The sequence below is a fragment of the Papio anubis genome, chromosome 20, assembly GCF_008728515.1.
Source record: "Papio anubis isolate 15944 chromosome 20, Panubis1.0, whole genome shotgun sequence".
Classification (NCBI taxonomy): Eukaryota; Metazoa; Chordata; class Mammalia; order Primates; family Cercopithecidae; genus Papio; species Papio anubis.
In genome coordinates, this window is record NC_044995.1 from 32,948,720 (window position 1) to 32,961,397 (window position 12,678).

At 53.9% G+C, this 12,678-nt stretch overlaps 1 protein-coding gene across 4 annotated transcripts in view; it reads right to left on the reverse strand.

Annotated features, from left to right (window-relative positions):
- Positions 1 to 5,180: 5,180 nt before the first annotated feature.
- SLC25A42 (solute carrier family 25 member 42) overlaps positions 5,181 to 12,678 on the reverse strand; it is a 48,929-nt gene continuing 41,431 nt past the window's right edge. For 3 of the 4 annotated variants that reach the window (XM_003915212.4, XM_021930922.1, XM_009193929.4), the window contains exons 5-8: positions 12,261 to 12,427; positions 11,562 to 11,678; positions 9,589 to 9,740; positions 5,181 to 7,601 (exon numbers count right to left, since the gene is read on the reverse strand). In XM_003915212.4, coding sequence (XP_003915261.1) covers positions 7,294 to 7,601; positions 9,589 to 9,740; positions 11,562 to 11,678; positions 12,261 to 12,427 — 744 coding nt within the window. In that variant the 3' untranslated portion in view covers positions 5,181 to 7,293. The remainder of the gene's footprint in view (positions 7,602 to 9,588; positions 9,741 to 11,561; positions 11,679 to 12,260; positions 12,428 to 12,678) is intronic. The other variant, XM_021930923.1, reaches the window with a different exon arrangement.

Sequence of the window (12,678 nt, forward strand, 5' to 3'; positions counted from 1 at the left end):
TGAATAGGCAGTGCAGGCTGTTTGTGAGAAGCCCTATGGGTGAAGAAATATGTACCATTTCCAGACAAGCTGAAACAAAATGAAAGGGAAGTAAAACTCATGAAAAAACAAAACAAATGCAACCTTCAACTTTTAAAAATATTAAAATAGGCCGGGCGCGGTGGCTCAAGCCTGTAATCCCAGCACTTTGGGAGGCCGAGACGGGCCGGATCCCACGAGGTCAGGAGATCAGAGACCATCCCTGGCTAACACAGGCAAACTATGCTAAAAAATACAAAAAAAACAGCAGGCCGAGGTGGCGGGGTGCCTGTAGTCCAGCTATTAGGAACTGGGGCAGAGAATGGATGGTGGGAGATAAGAACTTGCAGTGAGAGCTGAATCCGGCCACTGCACTCCAGCCTAGGCTGACAAGCCGAGACTCCGTCTCAAAAAAAAAAAAAAAAAAAAAAGGAAAAGAGCTCTAGGCTAGACCTGAGGAAGAAAAACAATCACTTGAGGCCAGAGGCGTGGTGGTTCACACCTATAATCCCAGCACTTTAGGAGGCCTAGGTGGGTGGATCACCTGGTCGAGGTTGAGGTAGCCTGACAAAATGGAGAAACCTGTCTCTACTAAAATTACAAAGTGGCAGGGCTGTAGTGGTGCATGCCTGTGATCCCAGCTATTAGGGAGGCAGAGGCAGGAGAGAATGGCTTGAACCCGGGAGGTGGAGGTTGCAGTAGCGAGGAGGTCGAGAACCATTGCATCCAGCCTGGGCAACAAAGCAAACTCTGTCTCAAAAAAAAAAAAAAAAATGTAGACGCGGTGGCTACGCGCCTGTAAACAGGAGGCTGGTGGGTGTCATGAGGTCAGGAGATCCCGAGACCATCCTGGCTAACATGGTGAAACCCCATCTCTACTAAAAATACAAAAATTGCCAGGCAGCGGTGGCTCAAGCTGTAATCCCAACACTGGGAGGCAGGGCAGGTGGGATCACTTGAGGTCAGGAGATGAGACCATCCTGGCTAACAAAGGGTGAAACCCGTCTCTACTAAAAATACAGCAGCAGTGGTGAGCCTGTGATCTGACTACTGGGAGGCTGAGGAGCAGGAAAGAATGCGTGTGAACCCGGGGAAGTGAGGCTTGCAGTGAGCTGAGATCCGGCCACCCACTCCAGCACAGAGCTTAGAGCCAGACTCAGTCTCAAAAAAAAATTAGCGAGGCGTGGTGGTGGGTGCCTGTAGTCCCAGCTACTTGGGAGACTGAGGCAGGTGAGATAGCAGACCTGGGGTGGGGGCTTGCAGTGGGCGGGGTGGCATGTACGCTCCAGCCTGGGCAACAGAGCAGACAGAATACCAAAAAAAAAAAAGCCAACCAACCAGGTAAGATATCTTTTTTTTTTTTTTTTTTTTTTTTGAGACGGAGTCGTGTTCTGTCGCCCAGGCTGGAGTGCAGTGGTGCCATCTCGGCCCCACCTCCCGGATTCAAGCGATCCTCCTGAGTAGCTGGGATTACAGGCGCTCACCACCATGCCCGGCTAATTTTTGTATTTTTAGTAGAGACTGGGTTTCACCATATTGGCCAGGCTGGTCTCGAATTCAAGTGATCTGCCTGCCTCAGCCTCCCAAAGGCCTGAGATTACAGGCATGAGCCATCGCACCCGGCCGAGATATGGTTTTTTACTTGTCAGATTATGGAAGATCAAAGATGGGTGAGAGTATGTGGTGTAAATCCATATGATCTATTTGCAGGAATACCTGGCATTCCTATTCCTTTTTGGATAGGTTCCCCTCAAAGATGACCCCGAAAGGACTCAGAGCTGGTGGTTTACCTGGGAGGTGTCCCCAGGCAGCCCCCATGGCGGGTGAGAGCTGAGACGAGGAGGGAAGGTGCCCTGCAGGGGGCACCAATCAGCAGGTCACACTGTGGGCAACCCAGGCTCAATCCTGCTGGGGGCCTTATGGGGGCAGTGTAGAGCAATTATCTCAGGGTGATCCCATGTCTGGGCACAGGTTAAGCTACTTACACACCTATCTTCAGTCATCCACCAGCCGGTTGTGCCTGGGGTACTGTGCTGTGTTTCTTTAGGAGATGCCTAGGCTAGGTGGAATTGCTTATAGCAAAAAGCATTTGGTGGCCGGGTGCAGTGGCTCACGTCTGTAATCCCAGCACTTTGGGAGGCCGAAGCGGGTAGATCACCTGAGGTCAGGAGTTCAAGACCAGCCTGGCCAACATCCTGAAACCCCCTTCTCTACTAAAAATGTAAAAATTAGCTGGGCATAGTGGCGGGCGCCTGTAATCCCAGCTACTTGTGAGGCTGAGGCAGGAGAATCACTTGAACCTGGGAGGCAGAGGTTGCAGTGAGTCAAGATTGCACCACTGCACTCCAGCCTGGGCAACAGAGCAAGACTCCATCTCAATAAAAAGAGGACAAGAGTCTCCTGAAGCTCTTCTTGGACGCAGCTAGCAAACATCTTCTTCACTGTCACTAGTCTAGACAGGTCCACGGGCTCACCTCTGTACTATTAGGAGATGCCACAGTGGTGGGCGGGAGAGGGGAGGGGTTGACCAAGGTTCGGGGACTGGGTGAAACATGGAACTTAGATCAGAAATCTGGGCTGGATGTCGGAGGCGGGGTGCAGATGAGTTCAGCAGCTCCCACCAAATTGCTATCACGTTGTCATGGCAATACCTAACAACATAATTGCCCATCCATAAGGGAGAACTGAGGGCTCAACTGATTAGACCTACCAATCTTAACTTACCTCACTTGTTTTTAGTTGATTATAAACTCCATAGTGTTAAAAGACACTCAGCTAAACACTATATAGCTAACCTCCCAGGCCAGGTGTGGTGGCTCATGCCTGTCATCCCAGCATTTTGGGAGGACAAGGCAGGCAGATAGATCACTTGAGCCAGGAGTTAAGAGACCAGCCTGAGAAATATGGTGAGACCCCCATCTCTACAAAAAAATACAAAAAATAGCCAGGTGTGGTGGCATGTACCCATAGTCCCAGCTCCTAGGGGGGCTGAGGTGGGAGGATTGCTTGAGCCCAGGAGTTGGAGGCTACAGTGAGCCATGGTAGTGTCACTGCATTCCAGCCTGGGCAATAGAGAGAGACCCTGTCTCAAAAAAAAAGAAAAGGAAAGGAAAGGAAAAGGAGGGAGGGAGGGAGGGAAGGAAGGAGGGAGGGAGGGAGGGAAGGAGGGAGGGAGGGAGGGAATGAAGGAAGGAAGGAAGGAAGGAAGGAAGGAAGGAAGGAAGGAAGGAAGGAAGGAAGAGGCACAGTGGCTCAAGCGTGTAATCCCAGTACTTTGGGAGGCTGAGGCGGGTGAATCATCTGAGGTCAGGAGTTTGAGACCAGCCTGGCCAACATGGTGAAACCCCGTCTCTACTAAAAATACAAAAAATTAGCTGGGTGGCAGGCGCGCCTGTAGTCCCAGCTACTTAGGAGGCTGAGGCAGGAGAATGGCTTGAACCCGGGAGGTGGAGGTTGCAGTAAGCCGAGATCGTGCCATTGTACTCCAGCCTGGGCAAAAAGAGCAACACTCCATCTCAAAAACAAAACAAAACAAAACCAAAACCCCAAATAAACAAACAAACAAACAAAAAAACTCCCACTAGTTCCCTTATAGATAACATCTCTATGTATGGGCCACCATGGTAATGGTTGCTTAAGTTGTTCTTCAGGAACAGGATCAGTTCTTGTCCAGTTCAAATGGGCCGAGAGCCGAACCTTCACCTCGGCCTGTGTATATTTAGGTGGTGACATTTTGACATTAGAAGGCCCAACACTACACCCTCAGATCATGATAACAATGTCATTTGGTGAACACGCATCCTATGGAATGCATCCTATGGAAAAGCCATGAAGCTTGACTACGCATGCACGGTTCCCCGATTGCCCCACTTTTCCCCGTGTCTCTGACCACCTTGCTCCTCTATCCCTTAAATATCCCTAAAACCCTATTTTCAGGGAGGCGGATTTGAGATCTGTTCTCCTTTCTCCTCACTTGGCTGCCTTGTGAATAAACTCTTCGCTGCAAAACCTGTCATCTCTGTTGTCGTACTGATGGGCAGAACGAGCCTGGTTTGGTAACATAAGGGATGCGTGAATTTCTGAGTAGCTGGTACCTCCAAGACTGGCTAATTAAAAAAAATTTTTTTGAGATGGAGACTTGCTCAGTCACTCAGGCTGGAGAGCAGTGGCTCACTGCAACCTCTGCCTCCCAGGTTCAAGCAATTCTCCTGCCTCAGCCTCCTGAGTAGCTGGGATTTTTGTACTTTTACTAGAGATGGTGTTTCAGCATGTTGGTCAGGCTGGTCTCGAACTCCTGACCTCAAGTGATCCACCTCCCCTGGCCTCCCAAAGTGCTGGGAGTAAAGGCATGAGCCACTGCACCTGGCCTAATTTTTTTTTTTTTTTTTTTTTCTGTAGAGATGGGGGGGTCTCACTATGTTGCCTAGGCTGGTCTCAAACTCCTGGGCTCAAGCAATCCACCTGCCTCAGTCTCCCAAAGTGCTGGGATTACAGGCGTGAGCCACCGCACCCACCTTGGTGAATTTTACCATGGGAATCCTCTAGGAGAAAACTGCATAGCTGCTAAACAGTATGTACAACACAGACCAACTCAAAAGAAATCCTGCTGCACGTGAGCAGGTTGGAGAGCAGTGGGGGGTCAGCACAGTGGAACTTGTTCCTACTCCCACCCCAACAAGAGCACCAGGCCTGTGCTGGCCCAGCCACCTCTCCTCTCTGGGCACGCAGAGGCTCCCACTTCTGGCCTGGTGGTGGGTGGGCCCTGCAAGTTGCTCTGGCCAACGGGCTGCAGGCGAAGTGAGCCGGGATTGCCATTGGAGACCCTGTGGTGGCTGCCCCTGCAGATGGTGACTGATGTTCAGACCTGAAGCCTCAGCCAGCCCCAGAGTGCAGGGCTCTTGGGAAGGAAGGCCGTGTTCAAGTCCATGAGACTTTGGGCTGCGCTGGATGCAGCTGGAGACGGCCCCTCCTGCCTTTGTGGGTGGCCACATATATCCTGAATGGGACGAGTGTATGCACAGAATCTCTGTGGGAGGAGACAGGAGAAAATGGTCACAGGAGGCCCCCTGCGGAGGGAACTGTTCACCTACTTTTCACTGTAAGCCCTTGTGGACAGCTGGTGTTTTCTGGAAAATTGTGGTATGTATGAATTCAAACAACAATCGCATTTAAAAACTTTATTCAAGACTTTTATTCAGAACGTTTATCACAAATATGTTTCAAAAACACTTCAACCCTGTTTGGGGGTTCATGGGGGAAGATGTGGGGTCAGAGCCAAAGAACAGCCAGGAGCAGGAGAAGTCATTTATATTTTTATTAAATATACTCTCTTGGCACAAATCTTTAAAATATATAAACATTAGATATAAACAGTGTCTTCATGGCATCAAAATATAACTCCAGACCAGGACCAGAGACTAGCAGGGAGGCGAGTGACCGCAGAGCCTCGAGGGCCTGGCTGTGTGCAGGGGTGGGGGACAGCACTGTCCCAACTCCTGCCGGGTCCCACTCAGCTGGGAGCCATCTCCGGGGAGACACAATGGGGTCAGCAGGGCCTGGGGGACCCTCCCACCTACACCTTGTCTCTCCTGCCTAGCCTGTGGCCCCAAATCCACCCATTTGGTCTCACCCACCTGGGGCAGACCCCCAATCCCTATTGCTGTCACATGCTTGTGTGAGCTGGGTGCCCTCTCATCTCCCTGTGAGGGTTGCCCTGCCTCTCCTGCCAAGTCTGAGTGCTGGGTAAAGGATACCCACCCAGTGGGACAACCCCTCACAGCCATCACAGGCTGCCTGGGCCTCTGGGGACGAGATCAGGGATGGCTGGTGGCCACATGCAAGGAAGGCAGAGAGAGCGGTCTGCACACCCACAGGTCCAAGGCAAGAACAGGAGGAGGACAGAAGGAAGGGAGAAATGGAAGTCACAGCTGGAGATGAACAAGCTCAGATCCCTTCACACAGCGTGTGCTGAGCCAGCCGTGGAAAGCAACACTCACGTTACGCTCACCCTGGCACCAGGTCAGGGGTTCAATGTCAATAGATCATAGACCCGGGGTCAGCCAAGTTGAAAACCAAAACAAAAAACAAACAAACAAAAAAAAGAAGGGTGTTTCTGAGTCCCTGTGATATCTGGTGGGCCCTGGGGGACTTCTCTGAGAGACCAGTTAGCTCCCCTGGGTACCTCAGCTCTTCCTCACCTCCCACCCCCAGGCTATACTCTGTCATGAGGCTCCCACTCGGGGAGATCGAGGCTACCAGGTGCCCCGTGCTCCATTTCATAGAAACTGAACAACTCCTGTGGGCTTTAAATTGCTCCATATCCCAGCCAAATGCCTGCTCAAGTGGGGACCCAGGGACCCGTTGTATACCACAGCTGGGCAGAGGGTTGGGGCACTGAGACGCTGGGTCCAGGGGGCAGGAGCTTCTGGGCCAAAGGGGGCGGCTTGGGTGCTTACATTTCAGCAGATGCCCCAGGCTGCAGGTCTGACCCAAACCTGAGGCAGTTCCATGTCATGGCCTGGGCCTCCTCGAGCCCTGCTGCAGAGCAAGCGTGAGTCTTCTGGGAAGGTTACAAAGCAGGTGGGCAGGCAACCCTAGGGGGAGATGTGCTCTTGAGGACCCAGCTGCTTGCAGGGTCTAGGATAGAGACAGACATGAGGCTCTGGGGGACACTGTTCCCAGCAGGAGGCTCTGGTGACTGAGGAGTCGTGGCCACGCGGGAAATACTGGAGAAGGCAGGGCCGGCAGGGTGGGGTGGTCCAGGGGCTGCATTTGTGACCAAAGCTGATCACGAGGCTGGCCCCATCCAGGGCAGGGTCCGCCTGCAGGAAAGGCGTCCCCGCACCCTGGAGGCCCGGCAGGCACCTGGAGTCAGAACAAGAAGGGCCAGGCGCGGTCTGGCTCTGAGCCTGGTGGGGACAGGGGTCACTAGAATCAGCAGCATGTCGGAGGACAGACAGGATCAGGAGGTGGAGCCGACCACGCCCCACTAGGGCCTTTTGGGCAACACCTCCGGCAGGCAGCGCCAGCCTCTGCAGAGGAAGGAGGAGGGGGGCTGCGGGACCCCCCCACACCATCGCCCCAACACTGCACTTCCAGGGCCGCCAGCTTTGCGTTTGGACCTGGACTCTGAGCCCAGGCTCCTCAGGTCCACCTTCTCGTTCCACAAAGCGCCTCATGTGGCTCCTGAGGTGGAATCAAGCGCGCCCCCCGTTCCGTGGGCCCAGAATACAAAGGGGTCACTGGTCCACCGTCCTGAGAGCAGCTCAGGGTACCCTAGCTCTGCAGGTGCCGCAGCAGGATCTGCATGAGGTCGAAGGTGGTGAAGCTGATGCCCACGGCGATAGGACCCTTGACCCAGTTCATGCTCAAGCCTTTGTAGAGGCCGCGCACGGCGCCCTCCTCCCGCACGATGGTGCGCAGCGTGCAGGCGATCGAGGCACGCGGGTAGCCGGTGACGCCGGCCGTCTGCATACGCCGCCGCACCACATCCAGCGGGTACGAGGCCGATTGCCCGATAAGGCCAGCGCAGGCGCCGAAGATCATGCGCTCGAAGGGGTAGGGCTGTCGGCGGCCACTGTACTCTGCAGGGCAAGGGGCGGGAGGGCCGTGAGGGCGCCGCGAGGGGGCGTGCACCCCGCACCCGTGCGCGCGCACCTTTGCACCCCTAGGAGCAACCTGCGTGCACATACACACATGCACTTGCACCCCCACGTGTGTTCGCACTCATGCGCACCCACACGCCCCACTGCCTCATCCCCGGGGTTGCTCCTTTCACTCAAATTCGAGAAATAATTTTTTTTTTTTTTTGAGACGGAGTTTCACTCTTGTTGCTCAGGCTGGAGTGCAATGGCGCAATCTCGGCTCACTGCAACCTCTGCCTCGCCGGTTCAAGCCATTCTCCTGTCTCAGCCTCCCCAGTAGCTGGGATTATAGGCATGCACCACCACGCCTGGCTAATGTTGTATTTTTGGTAGAGACAGGGTTTCTCCATGACCAACATGGAGAAACCTCGTCTCTACTAAAAACACACAAAAATTAGCCAAGTGTGGTGGCGGGAGCCTGTAATCCCAGCTACTCGGGCGGCTGAGGCAGGAGAATGGCTTGAACCGGGAAGCAGAGGTTGCAGTGAGCTGAGATCATTCCACTGCACTCCAGCCTGGGCGACAGAGCGAGACTCCATCTCAAAAAAACAGCCAGACAGGAGGCACTGTGATCTGCTCACCAGGTGGGAAAAAACGTGGGGTCTGATGGCATCACGTGGGGTGAGAACATGGGGACAAGGGGCTGGGAAGCACTCCAGAAAGAAACACCAAAAATGGGGTTTTATAGTCACACAAGGAGACGAGCTCCTGGATGTCGGCTGATCACAGAAAACCTGGTAACAGCCAAAGGCACCCCAAGAAGGGAAGGCCCACTGTGCAGACACTAAAAAGGCGGAACAGAGCACAGATGCTGGTGGATGCACCCCAAACCAGCTGAGCTGGGAGCTGCACTCCCGGGTGAGCATTTTGTATACCTGTGAAAGGTGACATGGTTTTGTTCATGCCACAGATAAATACATACAGAAGTATTTTCCAAGCAGTCTTAAGGGGTGCAACCCTCACTTCTAATAAGAGGCCTCAGGAGAGAGACTTGGGCCCTCAACATTACCCCTAACATTTTATTTCTTTGACAAAAAATGTCTGGGAGCAGGCTGGGTGCAGTGGCTCACACATTTAATCCCAGCACTTTGGGGGAGGCCAAGGCAGGAGGATCGCTTGGGCCCAGGAGTTTGAGACCAACTTGGGCAACAGAGGGAGACCCCATCTCTATAACAAAGAAAAAAAACAAAATATCTGGGAGCAAATGTAGCAAAATGTTCACATGCGGTGGCAGGTATGAGTATGATATCATTCTTTGTACTTTTTGATTTTCTCCCAAATACCAACACAAGCAAGAGTACTTCCCTTCCATCTGGGTTTTACCCATATGCTTTGTGTTTGTGCTTGTGAAGATGTTAGGTGGCTGTCAATGCTCTGGGTGACACACTGGGCTTCCCAGAGTCACTTTTTTTTTTTTTCTTCTTGAGACAGGGTCTCACTTTGACACCCAGGCTGGTGTGCAGTGGTGAGATTACTGCTCACTGCAGCCTTGACCTCCCAGGCTTAGGTGATCTTCCCACCTTAGCCTCTCCAGTAGCTGGGACCACAGGCGTGCGCCACCATGCCTAATTTTTTTGTATCTTTGGTAGAGACGGGGTTTCGCCATGTTGCCCAGGCTGGTCTGGAACTCCTGACCTCAAGTGATCCGCCCACCTTGGTCTCCCAAAGTGCTGGGATTATAGGCATGAGCCATGGCACTGGCCAGAGTTCCTCTCACATAGGCATTTCAGGCAGTGAGTCCAGGTTCCTCAGTGGTGGCTGGACACAGTGTGTTTTCTCTCGATTTGGATGTGGGTCTACAGCCTGCCCCACCCAGGGGTCGTACCCCACTCTGCCCAGTCTCCAGGTCTATGTGACCCAGGTGGAGCTGCGGTCCCCACGGAATGCTTCCTGAACGTCCCCTCCCCATGCCCCCAGCTCTCCTTACCTCTGTGCAGGCTCTTGAGCGTCTCATAGGTGAAGAAGCTCAGGCCGGCGTAGGGAATGACCCCCAGCACAGTGGGCATAAATCCGTGGTAGAGGGTCTTCAGCCCCTCTTCTCTCGAGATGCGGATGAAGACATGAAAGATGTTGCTGTACCTGCCAGGACAGAGCAGCCCAGCAGGTGGGACTTGGGCCTCCCAGGCACAGGGAGGAGCCACAGAGGCTCTTGGCTCCTCCCACAGCCGGCTGGGCCTGGGTGTGTTTGGATGTTGATGTTTTCCTTCTTCAAGACATATAACCCCATCGCCCAAGCTTTGGCATTAGAGGGGAAATGCACGGGTAAGCCTAGACTCCACCTTTGCCACAGGAAGCACTCTGGCATGCTCAGCCCTTGTCTCTTTGTTTTTTTTGTTTGTTTGTTTATTTTTGTTTTGAGACAGTCTCCCTCTGTTGCCCAGGCTGGAGTGTAGTGTCACAATCTCGACTCACTGCAACCTCTGCCTCCTGGGTTCAAGTGATTCTCCTGCTTCAGCCTCCCAAATAGCTGGGATTACAGATACATGCCAGCAGACCTGGCTAATTTTTGTATTTTTAGTAGAAACAGAGTTTCACCATGTTGACCAGACTGGTCTTGAACTCCTGACCTCAGGTGATCCACCCACTTCAGTCTCCCAAAGTGCTGGAATTACAGGCATGAGCCACCATGCCCGGCCTCTATTCTTACACTTTTTTTGTCTTTTATTTTTGGAAACAGGGTCTCACTCTGCGGCCTGGCTGGAGTGTAGTGGTGTGATCATGGCTCACTGCAGCCTCAAGCTGCCAGACTCAAGCAATCCTCCTCCCTCAGCCTCTGGAACAACTGGGACCACAGGCGTATGCCACCACACCAGGCTAATATTTCAGTTTTTGTAGAGATGGGGTCTTGCTATGTCGCCCAGGCTGATCTCAAACTCCTGGGCCCAAGCGATCCTCCTGCCTTGGCCTCCCAAAGTGCTGGGTTTACAGTCATGAGCCACTGCACCCAGGCCCAAGCCCGGTCTATTCTTTTTTTTTTTTTTTTTTTTGAGACGGAGTCTTGCTCTGTCGCCCAGGCTGGAGTGCAGTGGCCAGATCTTAGCTCACTGCAAGCTCCGCCTCCTGGGTTTACGCCATTCTCCTGCCTCAGCCTCCCGAGTAGCTGGGACTACAGGTGCCCGCCACTTCACCCGGCTAGTTTTTTGTATTTTTTAGTAGAGACGGGGTTTCACAGTGTTAGCCAGGATGGTCTCGATCTCGTGACCTCGTGATCCACCCGTCTTGGCCTCCCAAAGTGCTGGGATTACAGGCTTGAGCCACCGCGCCCGGCCGCCCGGTCTATTCTTAACACATTTTTCATGATCATGGTATCTTCCCTGAATTAATCAATCTAGTCTCACAATTTTTTTTTTTTTTTTTTATAGGCAATAGAGCGCGCTTTTGCCTATGCTGGAGTGCAGTGGCTAGATCTCGGCTCACTGCAACTTCTGCCTCCCGGGTTCAAGCAATTCTCCTGCCTCAGCCTCCCGGGTAGCTGGGAATACAGGTGAGTGTCACCATGCCCGGCTAATTTTTGTATTTTTAGTAAAGATGGGGTTTCACCATGTTGCCCAGGCTGCTCTCAAACTCCTGACCTCAAGTGATCCGCCCGCCTCGGCCTCCCAAAGTTTTGGGATTACAGGTGTGAGCCACTGCCATATTCTTACATATTTTTAATGCATCTGTGCCCAGTTCAAAATGAAGACTCTTGGTTTTGATCTAAGCAGAAACTGACCCCCAGGCTAAGAGAACAAATTGCTGCCTTTCTGGAACAGCTGCAGAATAAAACACGAGGCCTGCCCTGTGGACACAGAGGCCCAGATGCAAACCCCAGGGGCCCGATAGAGAGAGGGATTCCGACCTGGGAGCCCCCGAGACACAGAGCCCCCGGGGCTGATGCGCATCACAGACGTAAGGACTCACATTTCCTTCGGGGTTACGGCCATCCGCGCTCTGACCAGGTCCAGGGGGTAGGTCAGTGAAGCGGCTGTCGTTCCAGCCAGTGCGCCGGCGAAGAGGCGAGGCCAAGGGGGCAGAGCTCTGAACAGGGCAGGGGGAGAAGGCGAGACGCCAGTGAGGGGACTGCAGATGCACAGAGGCCCAGCCTGGAGCACACGCACGTCTCTGCTGGGGCGGGGACAGGGGTGGGGACCGAGGAACACGAGGCGGGTTTGGCTTTCTCGTGGCCAAGATGATGGGGTCTCTGGAGTGGGCCTCATTTTGAGGTTCACATGGCTGCCTTCCCTTCCCCGCTGCTGGCATAAATTAATCAATGATACGTATTTTCCCTGCGGCCCAGGGGGCATAGTGGCCTGTCTCTCTGGGATTTATGTGTGGGGGTGGAGAAACGTCTGGAGACAAACGGGCAAAGGAGAGGAGCTCTGAAGACAGAATAGGGCATGTGACAGAGTCAGGGGGCGCCTCAGGAGGGCCTGGGTGAGGAATCTCCCGGTGTTTCATTGAGGGAAGAGGGAGTGCGGGGCTAGGGGCAGGGCACCGAGAAGAAAACGCGGAGAGGGCGGGGCATAGGGAGGGCAGGGGGCAGGGCGTGCAGAAGAAAGAGAGAGGGGCGGGCGTGGGCGGGGCGATTCTGGGGCAGGGCAGGGCAGGGCGGGGCCTCACTCTCCGCGGAAGCCATAGTAGCTGCCCAGGATGCGCTTGTACTCTTCGTGGGCGCTGAACTGGATGGCGGCGTAGGGCACCACGCGCACCATGGTGGCCGAGTTCCCGCGCCACAAGCTGAGAAAGCCCTCGTTGAGGTAGGTGTAGTAGAGGACCCGGAAGGCCTCCTGGAGATAAGCGGGGAGGTCAACATCCCTCCGCCTCTGCCTGCCCTCCCTGTGCGCCTGTGTGACCAGCAGAGCGCTGAAAGTGCGGAGGCGGGGCCGGGGTGACCCCATCTCCATGCACAGTAAACACCCCCACCCCCATGTGAGGGCCCCACCCCGATTTGTCCAGACTGACATTATCAACCCCAGCCCCGTCCCTCCTCCCTATGTTTTCTGGGCCTCCCACCCCAGCAAGTTCTCCATCCCTGGGG